This window comes from Varanus komodoensis, unplaced genomic scaffold (assembly GCF_004798865.1).
Source record: "Varanus komodoensis strain SLA01 unplaced genomic scaffold, ASM479886v1 scaffold1, whole genome shotgun sequence".
Classification (NCBI taxonomy): domain Eukaryota; kingdom Metazoa; phylum Chordata; class Lepidosauria; order Squamata; family Varanidae; genus Varanus; species Varanus komodoensis.
In genome coordinates this window covers 59541048-59560783 of record NW_025335268.1, presented here as the reverse complement: position 1 = coordinate 59560783, position 19736 = coordinate 59541048, and the positions used below count along the sequence as shown (strand labels likewise).

The 19736-nt window shown below is 40.4% G+C and overlaps 1 protein-coding gene across 1 annotated transcript in view; it reads right to left on the bottom strand.

Moving 5' to 3' along the window:
- Positions 1–8808, bottom strand: part of LOC123021930 (prolyl endopeptidase) — a 72506-nt gene extending 63698 nt beyond the window's left edge. The window contains exons 1-2 of the mRNA XM_044427192.1: positions 8654–8808; positions 4359–4433 (exon numbers count right to left, since the gene is read on the bottom strand). Coding sequence (XP_044283127.1) covers positions 4359–4433; positions 8654–8698 — 120 coding nt within the window. The 5' untranslated portion in view covers positions 8699–8808. The remainder of the gene's footprint in view (positions 1–4358; positions 4434–8653) is intronic.
- Between the last annotated feature and the right edge of the window lie 10928 nt (positions 8809–19736).

Sequence of the window (19736 nt, the reverse complement as noted above, 5' to 3'; positions counted from 1 at the left end):
AGATTTGAAGGGAAAGAAACAGAGTATGAAGGGATTGGGAGGGGGTATTATTAGCTGCTATAAAACAAATTATTAGTTTCTAGATGGAGTCACTGAAACAGTCGGCATGAGCTTAAGTGGACTCCGAGGGATGGCGGAGGACAGGAAGGCCTGGAGGAATGTTGTCCATGAGGTCACCATGGGTCCAACTTTGCGACTAACAACAACAATTCCCCAGTTCTGATTCAAGGCCCAAATGAAGTGATAAGGACAAGCTACAATCAAACATATTTGCACAACAGTGAGACACAAAATGAAGCTTCACACATCAGCCAAAGAACTCAATTTCTAATGCATTTAGAAAAGACAATTAACTGCACCAAGGTTCATTAGGAACACTGCACTTATAGCAAGATTTTAGTCTAAACCAACTATATTCTCTTTCTTAAGTACAAACCATGTCTTTCCCAACTGTATTTCAGACTAATCAAAACATATGTGCACCTACTGAATTTCCCAGCTTGTATTGTATTATATCTGCAGCAGTGCTAATACTGGGTAATACCAACCAGTATCTGATGTAAAAGTTTGCAAATCAGGGACTTAAAATCCTGGTTGTGAAGGGACTCTTACTTCATGTTGTGGCAAAGGGAATGCTAAATACAGCTGACCTGGGAAGGGAGAGAGAATTGACACTAGAGAAGAGCAAATCTGGGTGGATTATAATGAAGGCCAGGCTCAGGCCATGGTTAAGAGGAGTGTTCTTTGATAACTGCATTGGCCACTATGGCTAGCAAATATCTGGGCAATGTCTCCACAAGTGTGTTAAGAACACTGTGTGGGATGTGGACATGCCTGTTTTGTTCTTTACTCACATGCTGTGTAGGAATTAGAATTGATTCTTGTGGAGCAACTGCATTAACTTTTTGAAAGAAAACTAAGCAAAACCTAACATGTTCAAGTCTTCAGGAATACTGAATATGGCCGTGCTATGTTTTATACATAGTCACTACACATGGAGTTTTTTGAGGCTGATTTTTGGTGTACAATACCAATTTGTACAGTAATAGGACATGGATGTAACATGGCAACTCCAGAAGAAAGTTAAAACAGGTCTTACATAAGTGCTTTACTGCACTTTATCCTTTAAAGTGCACTTTATCCTTATGAAGCCCTGAATATGGCTGGATTCCACCAGATTCTTTAGTTATGTGACACTGATGCCAGCAAAGAGTATGTTAGTCAAGTCCAACAAAGAAGGGGACTTACTGAAAATACACCCAGCTATAGCGCTGTATGTTCTGTTATCACGTGAACGATGAGGGTAGAGAGAGCCCCTGTATTTCATCAGGGGATCATTACCATTTGTAAATCAGGTCTTCACATAAGTTCTCTGCACAGACTTACAAATATACAGTGATTTGGTAAAGGTTGGATATAATGTCTCCTGACAGTTGCTGTTCTTTGCCAATATAACCTCATTATATATAACGTGTAATTTTTATTCAGTGAAGAATAGGAAGGGAAATTACAATAGATTATAAAAATCATGTTAAATCCCTGACTCAGCCTACACTCTCTTTAATAACTGTTGACACCAGATTCTGTTTGCTTTCCCCACAGCTCACCTAACTTGTTTCAATTATCAGGGTGTGTTTATATTAAACACGTCTTTGTCCTACAGGCAGTTCTGCTATAATTCTCTTTAGCCTGTCATACAAGTAAAGAGAGTAGGATGCATCAATTTGCATTAATTATAGTGTTTTTCTGCTTCCAATTCATAGAACATGATATTAGGAGAACTTGGGTAATGATGTTAGAATGTCAGTTCTTACTGCTTAAATCAAGAGTAACAGAATCAAGAGTTAAAGAAGCACAAACTAGAAGTAAACTTTTTCAATGCCAACAAAGAATACACCACAAAAAATGGAAATATACTAAAAGTAAATAAAGCATAACAGAATATATAATCTTATGGGAGATGGTGGAAGTGAAGAAAGAAAATGCAGCTGAACAGATGAAAAGCTGTCTAATACTATCCTTCAAACCAACCCATTCTTGCATGTCTGCACTGAATAGCTGCAACTCTACAAGGACTCAGACAGGGGATCTTCCCAACTCCATTTCTTGGAATTAGCATAATACAGAATCAGATTAAACTCAGAACTGTCTATATTAGGCTGAGAAAAAAGTTGATTCCCTGATGTTTTGGACTTCAGCTCTTACAAACCCTTGCCAAGACAGCCAATAATCAGAAATGTCAGGAGTTCAAAATGTCTGGAAATCTACATCCTGGTGGGCATGTCGACCTGGTGGGCATGTCGTGAGCAGAACTGGCTAGTGCCGGAGGTCAGACTAGATGGCCCAGGAGGTCCCTTCTGACTCGCTCTGTTTCTATGTTTCTATGTCCTGCCCACCCCTGATCAATACAAAATGTTAGCAGCTTTCAAGGATTTGTCACTTGCAACTCAGGTGGCCCAGCTACATTCCTATCTAGACAGGGATAACCCGATTTCGGTAACCCATGCTCTGTTAGTAATAACATCAGGCTGCTGCTTGTGCAAAATGCAGCAGACAGATTAGTGACTGGAATCAGAAGGTCTAAACATATAACACCAATTCTGGACCTCTTGCATTGGCTGCCTATATGCTTCAGAGCCAAATATAAGATGCTGGCTTTAACCTATACAGCTTTTTATGGCTTGGGACCAAAATACCAGACAGAATGCTTCTCTAAATGTCAATCTACCAAGCCACTACAATCTGCATCTGAAGCTTCCTCCAACAGCCACCTCCAAGGGAGTTTCAGACAGAGGTAACCAGGAGGAGGGCCCCCAAACTCTCAGTAGCACACTGGATTTTCCACATGCATATACATACAGGCAGTAAGAGTGGTGCAGTATGCACTTTCACATCACTTGCAATTCGGCTTTTGGCATGCAAAGTTAACCTTAGGGGGAAACCCAGACCTAAATGTTGATTTTTACTTTGGATCAACATTTAGGTCCCAATGATAGCTTTCTGCCATTCTATTATATGTGCTAAATAGGTTTTGCAGCTGCATCTGAATGGTAATATATGCAGTTGAACCTTAATTCAAACAAAACTTTCAACCCTGCTACATTTAGAGATCCCCTTTCAGCCTTGGGGAGTCTGATCAAGGCTGAACAATTACAGTGGTCCACAGTTAATGTTTATAAATACATAATATCAATGAACAAATATTATACACGGGGACTTAAGCAATTTGCCTAATCCAGGGGTCTCAAGCTCGCGGCCCGCGGGCCAATTGCCGGCTGGGTGGGGCATGGGGGAGGGGCCCTGCGGCCTTCAAAGCACCGGTGGTGCCCGGGCCGGCCTGCGGGAGCGACGCGGGATGAGCGGCCCACCACCACCGTGGGGGTGGAATACTTGCTGCGGCCCAGCCTCACCCAGCCTCTACTTCCAGCGGCCCCCAGGTCAGTTGAGTTTGAGACCCCTGGCCTAATCAATGGAATACCTTGCTAGCATCTATTTCAGAAATGATATCTTAGGTTACATTTAATTCAGCAAAATTTTATGTTTTGAGCATATTGGTTACCACAACAAGAAGCTGATGAAATCAGCTAATTGCTGAAGGTGCAAAACTCCTAACACTTCTCTGATTTAGCCCAACGCCCAATGGCTGCTTCCTTTTGGAAGAAGGGAATAATTTGGATAAATTTTGTCCTATAAAATTCTTTAATATTTACAGATATGCATGTTCATTTTAACTACTGATTTCTTGGAATTTAATGCAAGGCCAACATAAATGGATTTTCTGCGTACTTTGAAAAGATAAAAGGCTTACATTATCACATTGGAAAAATAAATGGTAACCTGCAATAACACAAATGGGTGAAGGACTTGATGAAACTTTTGACTTTTGCATGAGTGGGTTTTAGATAAAATTAAGGACAAATATAATTAACTTAAATTATCATATGATACTTTTTACTGCCTTGCTACATTTAAAACATAGAAAAGGATATAATACATATGTATTCACTGTAATAAATCTAGTTACATTTTAGGTAAGAAAATTCCAACATTTTATTTGTATTTTGTTGGGGTTTTGGTTTTGATTTCATGTTTTAAAATAATAAATAAATAAATCTCTTGGGCCAAACCAGATAGCCTAAGACAGGTGAACACCTCTAGCAGCTGCCAGTGACCACTGATTAGTAGTTTTTCTTTAAAATCACATTATGATGTAAAATGAGGATTTGTACAAGATGGTTGAACATTTCTCCTGAAGAAAAAGGTTGTTATGCAAAGAATATCAATTTGTACAATAATCTGCACCTATAATTTGCAATGTAATCTATGCCAAGATGTCCAAAATTATAACTGAGGCTTACCTTTGTTTGTTCGCTATCAGGATCTTCAAGCCAGTTATATGGGTCGCTAACTTTACAGCCATGATAATCTTGCACCTGAATAAGTTGAAAAATAAGTCTGTTTTACAATCACTTAGTGTTTTAAAAATTGTGCAGTTGTCTGCTGAAAAGTGGATGATGCAAGTAAGAAGGCAAGTCATTTCAACCAGCAATTTTACAAAAAACCAATAGCCTCTTTCTCCTTCCCCCCCTCCCCCCAACATTAGTTAATTATATATAACTAGGGTCCCAATCCAAAGAAGTGTATTTGCTGCAAAGTTTGAAGACCTTGTGCAGAAGTTGGCAGAAACACTTAACCTCTGGTGTTATTGAACAATCAAGTAAGAAGAAGAAAAAACTCACAGCACTGGATAGTAATTTGGAGTAGGAACATTACTGAGAATGGAGTACTTAGTGATCCTTTTAGTGACCAAGTGTCCCTTTCCTATCTTATATTCCTCTCTTATGGATTGAGAACTGGTATAGAAAGCAGATGGGAGGAATAAATCAGCAGTTTTCACAATGGAAGGATGCAAAAAATGAGGTCCACCATTGTGGCCAGTGTCCATAAATAATCTGAAATGAACGGTGAGCAGTGAGTGAGGCGTCCAAATCTGCTGGTGGCATCAAATGCTCTAAGGTTGCCCCCCCACACACACACACACAAAACAAGGAACAGTGAAGTTCTCCAAAATCTCTCCAAACTGGGAGAACATGCAACAAAATGGCAAACACAGTTTCGTGTAGACAAATGTAGTAAAGTGGTACAAAATTTTATATCTATATTGATGGGATATGAGCTGGCACCAAATGAATCTTGGAATTGTGGTGTATACCCCATTGAAAACACAAATGGCTAATGTGAAAAGGGTAAATTTCATGTTGGGAGTCATTAGCAAGAGAAATGAAAATAAAGCTGTCAGTACCAAGGTTCCTTTATACAAATCTATGGTGCAACCATATAGTCATAGTTTCTGCATAATGTGTACAGTTCTGGTCACTGCACCACTACAAATGGATATTACAGAAAGAGAACATTTTAGAAAATTATCAGGAGGTTCAAGAAATTCCCTTGTGAAGACAATTGCCAATATTTGGGGCTCTTCAGCCTATTATTATGCCAAGTTATGGGGGGGGGAATAATATGGAGAAAGTGAATAGGAAGGTATTTTTCTCTCTTTCTCATAATACTAGAGAGACTAATGATGGGAGAAGCTAAAGTCTGGAAGGTACAGGACAATTAAAATGGAGTTTTTTTGTGCAGTGCACAATTAAACTACCACAAGATGTAGTGATAATAGGGGATTAGTTGAGTTATAATACATGTGAAGATGGAACACTGAAGGTAACTGGAGCACTACTTTCTCCTCACCATTACAACTTTACTTGTGCCAGAGAAGAGCCATCATCTTCCACCTGAGCCCTAATTCAAATTACCAGATGTTACTAGTGAACTGCCCATTTAAAACATGTAGCAGGTAAGTATTTTTATAAAATAACCAAGCAGGAAAGTTTTTGTAAACTGGAGATCTGGCTCTCATACAAGTTGTCAATATGCCATAAGTGATATATAAATATATATTTATATAAAAATATATAAATTACATATATATTTGTAATTAGTGTAAGTGAATAACTTCTACAGAATTATTTACAAAAGTTAAATCAAGCCATGACTAAGATGCTGTGATATCTTAAACCTTCCATACAGACTAGGCAAACACTTCAGCTAAAGTCAACAACTGAATTTCTGCAGCTCAGGGCTTCCTTGTTCTCAGACTCCTAGGGAAGGGTCCAATCAAATAATAGAGCTAACATTATGTTGTGTTATTATAAAAGACCTATAGCATAACACCAATACATTAGTTCGTGGTAAGATTTTCCAGAAACCCAAGGCTCCAACCAAAGTGAATAACATTCCAGCAGTTGTGGTTGTTCTATGCAATAAGTTGACTCCAATTTATGGCAACACTATGAATATGGGTTGCCCTCCAAAATGTCCTCTCCATGACAGCTCTGCTTAGCTGTTCTACAGCCAAGGCAGTGGCTTCCTGTGCGGAGTGAATCCACCTCTTATTTCAACTTCTTTTTCTACTTCTGCCTTTGACTTTCCCTAACTTGACTGTCATATTTTGGACACATTATGAGAAGGCAATTTCAGTTTTGTCAGTTTTGCTTCTAAGGAAAGCTTTGATCTATCACCCATATGTTCATCTTTCTAACATTGCGGTAGAGTAGCTGAATGTAACTTATGTTAGCACTATTTTTCAATCGGATATTAAACCTATTATTGGAATAACAAGGTTACAAAATTTGTATTTAAAAGAGAAGGCACTTCTGTAGTACTCCATTAGAAAGTGGAAAGATGATTTTCTGTTTCAGGTGGCAGAAGAGAAAGATATGAAAATATTTCAAAGGCTGCTTCAGGAAGGATTTTTTTATTGTGAAAGATTTTGCACACCTTGGCTCAATCATCAATTCAAACAAAGACTGCAGGCAAGAAATTAGAAGAAGCCTGAAATCTAGAAGGGCAGCAATGAAAAGATAATCAAGTATAACGATGTTTCAGTGACAACCAAGGCCAAGGATCATCCACATCCATATTCCTGATCATTATGTATGGGTATAAGCTGGACAATGAAGACAGTTGACAGGAAGAAAATTGTTGTTTGAAGCATGGTACTGCAGGACAGCTTTGTGAATACCCCGGACTGACAGAAAGACAAAAAGTGTGTCTTAGAACAAATCAAACCAGAATTTTCCCTGGAAGCAAAAGTGACAAAACATAAGTTGCTACATTTCAGGCGCATTGTGAAAAGGCAATCATGCTAGGGAAAGCAGAAGGGAGAGTAAAGGAAAACCAAATATAAGATGAATCTATTCCACAAAGAAACCACTGCCATGACTTTTCAAAAGTAGAGTAGGGCTGTCAAGGGCAGGACATTTTGGAAGGCATTTATTCATAGGGCTACCATAAGTTGGGGACAATTTGATGGCACATGACAACAACTCTGGTCCGTATGACAGGTGCTAAATGCCTTAAAATCTGGGTAGGTGTGCAGAATGCAAAAAGAATGCAAATAAAGAGAGCTTCTATTGTGCAACATTTCTCAAATTCTCAAAGACATTGTTTCCTTTTCTATAAGTATATGACATTTATCAGTATTAAAGAGCTGAAGTGCCAAACTAGATAGATTATGCTCCAAATTAATAGAACTGGAACAGGAAGCAAGCAATATAATCTAAGCACGTCTCATGCTGTGAGGTAGTAACATTTATCTGTGCACCAGCCCCAAGTATACAACCCAAAACCACAAATGTTGAATCAGTGCAATAAACAAAGATGCCTACAGGACAAACACAATCAAACTGTCCCACAACCTGTAAACAAGCCCCAGAGCTACTAACCAATGTATCTTGTTGAAAACATTTCTCCTGTTTGAATGACAGAGCTTTTTCAACTTCAGCTTGGCTGTAATTGTCACTACTAAACTCTGATATATAATGTTAAGTTTTCCATACAGTGTTTTTTTCTGCTAACACAAACAAGTCCCTATTGTTTCCAGATGCAAAATGTTAGTATGTGAAGTAGCAATCATCATTATAGTCTGCAGCAGTTCCCACACTGTCTAGGCTCAGTGTGGACAGAAAATATGGATATCTAAACACTGTCTTCACCCTTCCACTGGGAACATCCCAAAGTAGTGTAGGAGGGCATTCAAAGGCTACAGCCCTTCAGTCTTTCAGGACAGCTATGTTATTCCCACAATCTTTAAAATAACCGAGTTTCCGTAACATGCTATTGAAATACAACTCTCATCACACCAGGCCACTGGCTGTAGTGGGAATGATGAGAGTTGTGTTCCAGAGTTCACTTCTTCCAGAGTTCACCGAGCTAAGCAAAGATGGCATGTATTGTATAAAATGGCCTTCCCAAGCTGATGTCCTCCAATATCCACTGCTACCTTTTCCACCCACTTGCCAGGCTCACTGGAGATGATAGGAGTCAAATTCCCAATCATCTGGAGGGCACCTGCTTGGGGAAAGACCGGCGTTAAAGGAAGCTTCGGACGGTGGAGGAGATTACCCATTTCGGGGAATCACAGTTCCCTAACAGAGCGCTAAGAAGAGGGAAGGCTGCCGAGGGAGCTGTCCCAAAGAGAGAAGGCTGAATCTGAAAGGACTCCGGGCTGGGCATGCATGGCAGGCAAAGAGCCGGGCAAAGGGGGAGCAGCGGCGGGCGTGTCCTGTTTGCAGCACCCCCGGTGGGTACTCACGGATGAGTCGTCGCGATACACCTCGGGGTACTGGAAAACCTGCATGCTGGTAACGGTGGGTTACAGGGGAAAGCAGAGGAAGGCTTCAGCGGCGCGGACGGCGATGGGCGGGATGCAGGAAGAGGAAGACGTGGGCTGGGCAAGGCGCCGCTCAGCCTCCCTCCTGCCGGCGTGCAAAAGCCCAGCGGCAGCAAGGCCCACCCACTCCCCGACAAGGAGCTGCCACTTCCGGCAAAAGGCAAGAGGGGCGAGGAGGGAGGCCGAGGAGGCCGCTTAGCTCCCCCTTCAGGAAGGCGCCAGCACGGTCGCCACCTTTCTCCCGCCTCGCCTCAAATCTCCGGAGCTGCTGAGCAAGATGTCAGGCGAGTTGGCGAGGTGCGGCTGTGACCAAAGGCTGAACAGGGCGGGCGCCTCGGCCGCGTCGGCTCCGGTCCGGTCCGGTCCGGTCGGACTGATTCCGCTTGCGCGGCAGCTCCCGCGCAGGATTCCCGCGGAAGCCCCTCGCTAGGGCCGGGAGCTGCCCCAGCTACGGGGGAGCCGGCTCGCCCGGGATGGCAGCCTCACCTTACAGCGCTGCACGTGCGCACTCGGAAGTCCTGCCGGACGGCCATCCCATGCGAGTGGGTCTAGGACAGGCTTTCTCAACCGGACGCCCTCCAGATGCGTTGGACCACAGCTCCCATGATGCCCAGCCAGCGGGGGAGGGGGGGGTTCTGTGATCCAGCGCGTCTAGAGGGCGCCCGTTTGGGAAAGGCTCACCTAGGGTCGTCTTGGGCATGATCAGACCAAAATAAGGCCGGGGCTCTCTGGGACTTGTCAAACTTCTTTCTGTCTAAACGTGCAGAGGATTGCACTCTGAAGGAGTAGTTTCCTTAGGCCACGATCATCTCTATATGGGGCCTGGTAATTTAAAATGATGTTTACTGCAACTGACAATGCCTAAGACGGCTTATTTCAGGGACAAAGTTGTTATGACATTGGGCCACAGAAACTAACCTGGCTAACTCTCCAAGGGGGATAAATGGGACTCAGAGGATCTGGGTTCTAGTCCCGGCTCAGCCATGGAGCCAACTGGGTGACTTTGGGCCAGTCACAGACTCTCAGCCCAACCTACCTCACAGGGTTGTTGTGGGGATAAGATGGAGGAGGAGAATAATGTAAGCTGCCTTGAGCCCTTTGTAGGAAAAAGGCAGGATATAAATAGAAAAATAAAGAATAAATAAATAAATATATCCATAATATGTCACCACACTTTTTCTCTTAAAAAAAAAAAGTGGCTGGCAACAAGTGCCAACCTGCTTGCGCCCTAACCAGGAAGGAGGGCCAGTGACTGCTTGGAGATAAGTACATGTTCAAAGAAATTCTTGTTGAATACCATACACTGTACAAATCAAAGGACAAAGGAGGTTGTGGGGGTTTTGCCTGCAAGGGCTGTTGTGGCTTCCATGGTTGCTTACATGAAGACTAAAAGTCAACATGGATATGTCTACAGGTTAAGGAATGTTACTCAGCCTAGGTTTCTTCCCTGGCAGGAAAAATAGCTTCCTTATTACTGAGCTCTGCAGCAGCAACTTTCTGGAAAGCTTTGTTTAATCCCAGGTCATATTAAGCCCTACAAAAAGTATATGTTACTCACCTACCTACACCTTTTTTCTCTCTGCACAGTAGAGAATGCTCTGGCAACTGTGTTGCTGGAAAAAGGGTTGAGAATGAGAAAGAAAAAAAATCTTTGGTGCAGCAGGAAGACTTTCCCCATTTTGCCCCCCCACATGTGTTGGACCACAACTCCCATCATCCAGTTAATGATAGTACACAACATCGTCACTGATGATAGGATACAACAGTTACAGCCTTAGCTTCCAGTTTCCAGGTTTTGTGGTGTTCAAGCCAATATTTGACCTAAACTCTGGTCTTAAACTGGCCGGCCTTTTTATGGTTGAAAACATATTTACAGAGAAGAAGACAGAGAAAGTGAGAGAGAGAGAGAAAGCTGGAAAAGTAATGTGTGTGCATGTGTGAGGGATGTCATTGGTGTATGTGCATGTATATTTAAGATAAACTTGATTGATCAGCTAACATATTCCATAATGTCTCTGTGACTTCTGAAGCTACCTGAGCAATACAGTATCCAACTTCACAGTTCCACATGGAAAGATTGCTACTCCATTTGTTTGCATCAAAAGGAATGAGCAAGTGCTACAGTGCCTGTGGATCAGATCTCATTGACATGAATAAGAGCTTCGAAAGGTAATGGAACTCTCCTTGGGGTAGGGCAGTGCTATATATCATACAAAAAGAAGTCTGAAAAGTTTATCTCCCCTTATCCTTTCATTCAAAGATTTTGCTATATCATGAGCTAGAACCCTTTTAAAAGCAAGTTTATTCATCCTTGCTTTTTAAAAGTTTATTGTTTAAATTTGTGAATCTGTATTACTGAAATGTATCAAGAGGTGGCAGCAACAGCACACTGTTTCTCTGTCTCACTAAACAGTCAAAAACTTTTAATTAGCCTCTGTTCTCCTGTGCGGTCTTTCATCTGGTATTTTAAATCCAGGTTAACATATTGTGGCTAAGGTTATCAACAACAACTTTTTAAAATTAAAATTTAAAATCTTTGGAACATTTGTGTGAAAAAACCACAACAAAATTTTTGTTGTAAGCCGCCCCGAGGCGTCGGCGAATGGGGCAGCATAAAAATGTTTTAATAAATAAATAAATAAAATAAAAATGCTTCATGGCTCTCTGCCTACAAAAAAAGTTAGGTGGTTGTTACAGTGGTTTTCTATTGCTTTAAATAGATTTACCTATGTTCTTTTTTAGCATTGTACTTATGTAGGCATGTATCTTAAAGTGAATGACATAATGAAGTAGATGTGTTATTAAAGTACAGTAAACAGTATTAAAAATATTAAAAGATAACAATTCATAAGTATTCTTCCCATAAGCCAAGTAATAACGGTCCCACACAGAGAGGATATAGGTTCCTTTGCATTTCTGCCTTTCATTCCTGAAATTTTCTGTTTTGTATTACAATCTATTGTACGTATTACTACATTTGGAAAGCTGGTTTGATCAACAGTGCATGTACATGCATGCATATAAAATTTGAAAAACAGCTAGTCTTTGGATCCCAGTATCTCATGGAAACAATTGTAACTAAATAAATGAGCAATTCTGTTCTCTACCCAGATGTCATGGTGGAGAGGAGGAAATGAAATGCTAACAGAATTGTAGCCAAAAGCCATATCCTATATACATCTAGCCCATGAAAAAGACAACCAGAAAACACAAAATGGAAGACGTGTCCCTGAAACATTTATTTATTCATTAATTATATTTATGTTCTGTCTTTTTTCCTTCCAAGGAACTCAGGGCAGCTTACATAATTCTCCTCTCAACAACCCTGTGAGGTAGGGTGGGCTGAGAGTCTGTGACTGGCCCAAGGTCACCCAGTGAGCTCAATGATGGAGTAGGGACTGGAACCCAAATTGCCTAAGTCCCAGTCCCACGTTCCTAACCACTGCACCACACTGGCCTTGGCTTCCATGGTCTCTACACCTGATCATGCTTAGCTGTGCTTGACAACATGGGACTGGATAAACACATACAGGACTACAGTGTTGTGGGCACCAGACCCAAAACATACAAGAGTGCAACCCTCTGCATGTATTACAGATAAAAGTCCTCCAACTCCAGAATTTCTGGACCAGCACACAATTGTACCCTAAACAATCATGTCTATTTACCAACCTTGGGGCTTGTGAATGAATGGTACAATATTTGCTCAAGTGCAGTATTTGTTGAAGAGCACTTTCAAAAACAGTGCTGCTCCTTTTAAGATAAATGCTGTCTAAACTGGGTGAGGAATAAAGTGAATGTGTAAAGAAATGGAAATCTCTGAGATTTGTAGAAGTATGCAGCTGTTGGATGATCTTGCCACAGACATAAGTATGTCCAACAAGTGTAAATAAGTTTTCACCTTCAGTCCAAGATAATGTGCTTGATTACTAGTAATTCTCAATTGCTGTTAAAAATATCAGTGACAAATAAACTATGCAAAAAAGTGATATAGAAATGTAAAGTATTGAAGATGGGGAAAACTTTGCAAATATGTGGTTTTAATGTGCATCACTAAACAATTTTAATTGAAAGTAGACTCTGCTGTTATTAATTATCATATTTCTATACTTCCTAATAGCCAAAGCCCTCTGGGCAGTTGTCATGAGGTTTGTTGCCCCTGGTGGTATCTCTTGGCTGGACCAATTTCATTTCTGTAGGATACTTCAAGGATTGTGACACTCCTATACTTGAACTCCCAGCCAAGTTCAGAGTTTGTAGTTTTGTTTCTTCATTCAATTGCACCATGCATCATAGGGTGACTTTAGTACCCCAGGCACACATGTTCTGTATTGTAATTTACAATAGTCTTACTGACTCTTTCTTTTATGACATTGTCACAAAGTTTAATCTCATTTAAAACACCCCCATATTTCAGCATCCTACATTGTATGCTTGCTTGCTTGTTTGTTTTTAATAAAAGAAAAGCAGCTGCGATGGCAAGGTCACTTTGGAAGTCCCATAGGAATAGTGGGGTGAGATGACTTTGTCACCCCAAATAAAGGCCCCCCGAGGTGGTGGGGAGAAGCCACAAAACAAAGCAGTTTAGATTCTTCCTTCCTCCTGACCACTGGTCAGTGGTTGGTTTTCCAGCTCTTGTATATTTCCCCCTATCCTAAAACAATGAAATGGCAGTACCTGGTAGTGAGAGCTTAAAAATATATGCTGGGGGTTTTATATTTGATACCAGTCCTTTTGCCTTTGGCCTTGCCCACCATGGAATGTGGCCCTGTAAAGAAATACTGTGTATAACTTGTTGTTTGATAAGTTGAACTTTGTGTGACCTCTGTGAAGCTACAATAGGTATAAGCAGGTCTGAGAAGCTTTGTTTTGCTATGGTCCAAATCCTGTTTAGTGGTTGCTTAGTAACATTTAGGGCTGGGGAAGATGCTTTGAATTTTGTTAGATAGAACTGATTAAATTCTGTTACAATTGACTAGAAGGAAAAGAGTGGTTAGGAAATGACCGGAAGGAGGTCGTTTGTGACGCGTAAGTGATGTGTAGCATTTTAGAAAGGGAGAAAGTGAAAAGTTATTCTTTCTTTGTGGGATAACCTTAGGTGCCTGTGTTGTGCCAAGAGACTGCCCTAAGATCTTGCCAGAGGAAGGTTATACAAGCTGGCTGTAAAACTCCAGATAAATCATCCAGTAGCCAGATATACAACAGGAGGAGCTTGGATATCAGAGGAATACTGTACACCAAAGCTGGACTTTGTTGTAAGGGTATTTGGCAGGAGTGAGATTTAGGGAATTTTGCTTGAAGAATTCCTCAGAAGCTTGTAACAGCAATAGTATCACTTGAGTTCTAAGAAACGGTCATTAAACAGCCTTTTGAAAACCTCAAAATAAATACCAAATCATTATATGAAAAAATCCTTTAATAAATGACCTGTTTAATAGTTGATCTTGTCTATGGTTCATATCACACCCAAGCTTCTTATACCAGCTACAAGGAAATTTTAAAGTCTTCCAACAGAATTGATGAGAGCAGAAAAGAGTTAATTTGTGTAATTATGAGATGGAGTTGCAGAGACTTTATTTGGCCTAGAATTGAAAGCAGCATTATGAATAAGAAACCCCATAGACGGAACTGCCGAGTGAAGGTAGCAGTGGGGAGAGGAAATAGGCCCCCACTATAGGCTTCCCAGTACTGCCCTGAAATTGGATTTGGCCTATCATTTGAAAAGATTACCCACTCTTGTTTTAAGAGTATAGGAAAGAAGAATGTGTAGAAATTCTAGAAAACAAGACCATTAATCCATTGCATAACATCTCTTTAACTGTTGAGATTTTGCTTTCTGCATTTGTTGCTGTTTTGTGATTGTTGTTTTCTTGTGGTACTCACAAACAAACTAGCAGATTATTACAATTATTGACATCTTACATTTGAGGAAATGAAGCTGAAAGAGTGATCTACTTAATGCTAAGGCCAACAGCAAAGTCACTTATGAAACAGGCTGTAAGCATTCATACAGCCTGGCACAGATGATCCAGGTGCAAGGAGTTGTTATCTATTTATGTGGTGTAGTGGTTAAGAGCATGGGACTGGGACTCAGATGATCTGGGTCCTAGTCCCCGCTTAGCCATGGAGCCAACTGGGTGACTTTGGGCCAGTCACAGACTCTCAGCCCAACCTACCTCACAGGGTTGTTGTTGTGGGGATAAGATGGAGGAGAAGATGTAAGCTGCCTTGAGCCCTTTGTAGGAAAAAGGCAGGATATAAATAAAAAAAAATGAGTAGTGGCATAAAATAATAGCCGAGCTCTCTAATGAAATGCACTGGGAGCTTTCGTTTGAGATGTATTGCAGTATGTGGCACACACGCTTATCTATAGTTGGCTAGGAATAGTGCAACAATGAACCACAATAGGATTACTTCTGTATAAAGGAGGCCTTCTTTTGTGAGTTGTCATAAAAAGTACCACATTTATACTGAAATGAGAGATAAAATGAGTACAATAGTCAACAACCAAACTTCCTAAGTAATGTAATATTTCTACGTGCCCTCTTAATTCCATGGATATTCTAGGAAAGATTACATAGCAGCTTGCAAACTAGGCATCACAACACTTTTAATCGAAATTATATTCCCAGAAAGAAAACAAAGAGACCAATGAAAGAGGGAAATAGAATGAAAGAACAGATAGAAAATAACACAGAAGGAGCATATCAAGCAAACCTAGTATTAATTGTGGCTTCTCACCACAAGTACATTTAGTGACATAGACAAGGAACATTGGTGCTATGTTAAGGTACATATGTGGTTTTCTTGCCAATAAATAATATTCATGCAGGAAATCATCTTGTGAGTTAGGGTCCTAATGAAAGCATCGAGCAAGTAATAATTGTCAACCAGCAGCAGAGCAAATTTGCATTTCTTATTAAGAATGTGGTTATTTTATTTCTATCCATCAGTTCATTGAAATTTATATAACCTCTTGTGCTGCCTTGGCACTTTTTGCAGTGAAGAGGAAATGGTGAATGAAAGTTATGCTAAAATGCTTCCTTCTCAAACACAGAGGACATTCTTCCAGACTGGAAAATGCTCTTTTGCTATTTCAGTCTTCATGCATTTTTAAAAAGAGTTCCTTAAGAGGAAAATATTTGTCATATACAAAGTACACTCAAGATCCAAGAATTTTCAATGGCATATTAATGGTCAAAATTCAACTCAGGCTGTACCTGCATTGCAGATTTGTATAATTGTTGCACTTAATTGTTGTGATTTAGCCCAAAGAATGCTGGGAATTGTGGTCTATAGTATGAAAGTTTTCTTTCTTGGTATCTCCATTTCTCACAGGAGGGCCATATTGGGATTCCTTGAATGCCCCATATGTGGCATTTTCCACCCCTGTCCTAAAGAATTTAGCTAGCAAAACCAAACCTCATTTTTCATTCATGTGAGAAACTGTAAAGAAATCATTTTATAAATTATTATATTAATTTCCTCTTCAGTTGGGGATACTTGACTAAGGCCTTGCGGTATGTGGGCAGGATAGGAGAAAAAGAATTTCAGGGTTTCATTCAAGGAAGTCTGCTAAGAGAAGTAGTTTGACTAATATTTCCTCTCATTTTTCTTAATCTTCCATTGCCTCAATGGAACGGTTGAGCCCTATTGTAAAGCACCAAGCAAATTCCCAGTCTTTCATCCAAATGATCTGTTAGAGCAGGAGGAAGCTGTCTTTCCATTCCAAGTGAGCTATTTGGATGGCGGCTTCTGTCTCCCCTGTGCAGAGGGCTTCCCCTTTGTGTCCTTTGTCAGATACCTTTGGAAACACTTAAAACAAACAACTCCCTTTCTCTTCCCATAGACAGTACAAGTAATATTAATGGTTATCTACCTGTGATAAGCTCTCTGGTCTCCTTTTACACGACTTGAAAGGGTCATTGGTATTGTCAAGCCCAATTAACCTGTCTTGCTCTCACAAAAACAGAGTTACTAAGAGGCTGTACCTTATCACAGAGCCACAAAAACAGTTCCGGCCCAGCAGGTTGATCAAAGTGTATTTTCAGACACAAAAATTTCCCAAACAAACAGAATGCGCACTTGCATTTAAGCACATTAATGCCTAATTTGGGTGTATTCTGGCAAGATTCTAAGAGGTAATGAGGACATCCACTGGCAACAATCTATTACATTACCCAGGGGTAAACAAAGCCCAGAATCAAATTTCACTTCTCTTTTTCCCACTTCTCAAAGGTTGCAATATGGTTACACATCTGTGACCAGGATATCTGCTTAATCCATAGATTCCTACTTAGGACCCAGGAACCAATGGTCTGCTTCAGGCTCAAGAACAGAGGACACTGATTTAGTTGCAAAATGTATTAGTTGCCTTTTCTACACAAGCCCAAGGTGATGTATAGTAAGAAGAATATAACCAATGTTTTAAAATAGTTAGTAAAACTTAATACCAAAAAGGGAACATTCAAAGACAACAGCCTACAACTTGCTTTGTAGATAAGAACCCATCTGAAGCTATCACATCTTAGCCTTTTGCCCATATATGAAGCCACAGGAAGTTTCTTATTAACTGAGATAAGTAGTTTTAATACAGCACCAGTGTTAATTGGCTCACCAGTACCAGGATGTCTGCCTTATCAACACTGCCTTGTGAATTTTCATCATTAACTTTCCATGTAATTGTCTCCTGGTTAGATTCATATCTGTGGAGCATGATCATGAACTGTATGATTCTTGAGGAGGGGCAGGTTTCACTGATTCTTCCTTCATCATGCCCCCCCCCCAAAAAAGGTGTTGGAGTGTAGGAGGATTTTTCAGACTGGTGTGTGAAATGGTACTGGCAGCTAAGGGACAACTGCCTCCCTTCGCAAACAGAGCCCTTTTGTTCATGGAAGGACAACGAAATATTCAGCACATTGAGTATTTTTCTTACTTCATTTTCCTCTGACCTCATTGCTTATGACGTATTAATGCCTACAACTTAGAATAATATTTTATGAATCTAATGATATGGACTGCAAAAGCTTGTGGAATAATAAATTTGTTCCTCTTTGAGGTACCACAAGACTCTTCTGCATTTTTGCTGCAACACCCCTTTCGGGTTAATGATACTATTTTGTTTAAACCTGGAAATTATTGTTACCAGGTTTGAAACAAGCCAGGATCTTCAGCCACCACTTTCAGTTGATTTGAGGTCCTGGTTTGTTCCAGAGTTGATAATTAGAGACTTTCTGGTTTAATTTCATTTGTGTGAAGGGAAGAGCAAATGAGGCCACCTGCCCAGGCAAAGGGTTTGTTGTATTTGAGCTTGTTAAGCCAATATATGGTTGTCCAAACAAGCTGAATGAATCAGAACAATGGGGAAATACTAGGCACCAGAGATACGTGTGCAAGCATTAGTACAGCAGAGGTCTTTGGTGTTACTGTGTGACAGGCTCCTGGTGACATCCAGTAAGGAAAGCCAGTCAGGAATGAGTCAATTCTAAAAGCCCTTCAAGACTTGAGTCCAGGCTAGCTGAAAGACTGTATTTTCCCTTATTAGCCTGCCTGTGCTCTTAGACCTCCTGAGGAGGCCTTCCTTTAGGTCCCACACCCTCACAGGCATGCTTGGTGGGAACATGAGAAAGGGACTTCTTGGTGGCTGCTCCAAAGCTCTGGCATTCCCTTTCCAGGTTGGTTGGTGCCCTCCCTGTTATTGCTTGTGAAGGCAGGCAAAAAGCTTTTGTTCAGACAGGCATTTGAGAATGGTCTAGGCCTGTGAGTTTGCGTTTGTCTAGTTCTACTTTCCTACATTCCTTTTTGTGTTTTTCATTTGGGCATTTTGCATAATTTTAGTATTTTACAGATTTAATTCTATTTTAACTTTTGTAAATTTCTATTAATATTTTAATTATTTAAGTATTTAATGTTGTTGTTATTCCTGAACTCTTACATCAAAGGGGCAGGGCTTAAAAACACAATAAAGTGGAAAAGAGCACTCCTACTAAAGATCTTCTTTCTCCTAAAAAAAAAAAAAAAAATGGGTTTTGCTTGCTTGTAGACAATATGATTATGGATTTTTCCTACTTTTTTTTTTTTTTTTTTACCAAAGGCTCCAGTCCCTCATAACTGATAGTGGAAAGCTCTTTAATCTTCAATACTGGCATCAATAAACTGCAGCTTTTTAGCTTCAGAACACTCACCTCAGCACAGCAGTAGAAGCCATGTTGGTTTCCCATAGAGGAAACCAGACTGCTACAGAATGGCTTCCAGCCCTAAGTTTAAAGACCTGGCCAAGGTAACAAGGTCAGGGATAAATAGGGATACGGGTTTACACAGGCCATAGAAATCTCAAACCTATGTCCTTCCTACCTTTTTGTCAAGGGTTTTGATTACTCAATTCTGTGCAGTTATGTGTGTCAATATCCCTGTTTGTCAACCATATTTCTCTGTAAAACACTGCCTAGTGCCATTCCAGCCAAACTTTTTCATCAACAAGTTGGCTGTTACTGGGTTATAATCAAAACAGTTTAAAAGGAGGTTTCTCCTTTTTCAGAAGTGCTTTGAGATTAGATAACGTTGAAAGTGTCAAAGACTGAATTTAATTTAAAGAATCATTAAAATTGCTTACATAAGCTAATTATTATTCCATCCATCCAGTATCTTCTCTTTTGTCTTTGCTGTAGACCAGTTGTATCCAAACTGGTGCTCTGCAGTTGAACAGCCCTACAATTTCCATCCTCCTCATCCAGCCTGACCATTGTGGTACAGCAGTTGTCGCCCAACTCATTTAGAGGGAGCAGTCATCATAGCTTGCCATAGCCAGTAATCTGCCAGTAGGTTAATATTAGTTTTAAGGCAATGTGAGATGGACAGAAATAATAAAAATCATTTCTGCATATATTTTATGAGCTATATAATTGCTAAAGGATTCACTTAAGCTGTCAAACCATGACTGTGTGTACACATTGTTTTCCCACAAGCCACAGAGTCATGTTGGTCCAGTTATTCTTGCAAGTTGGGA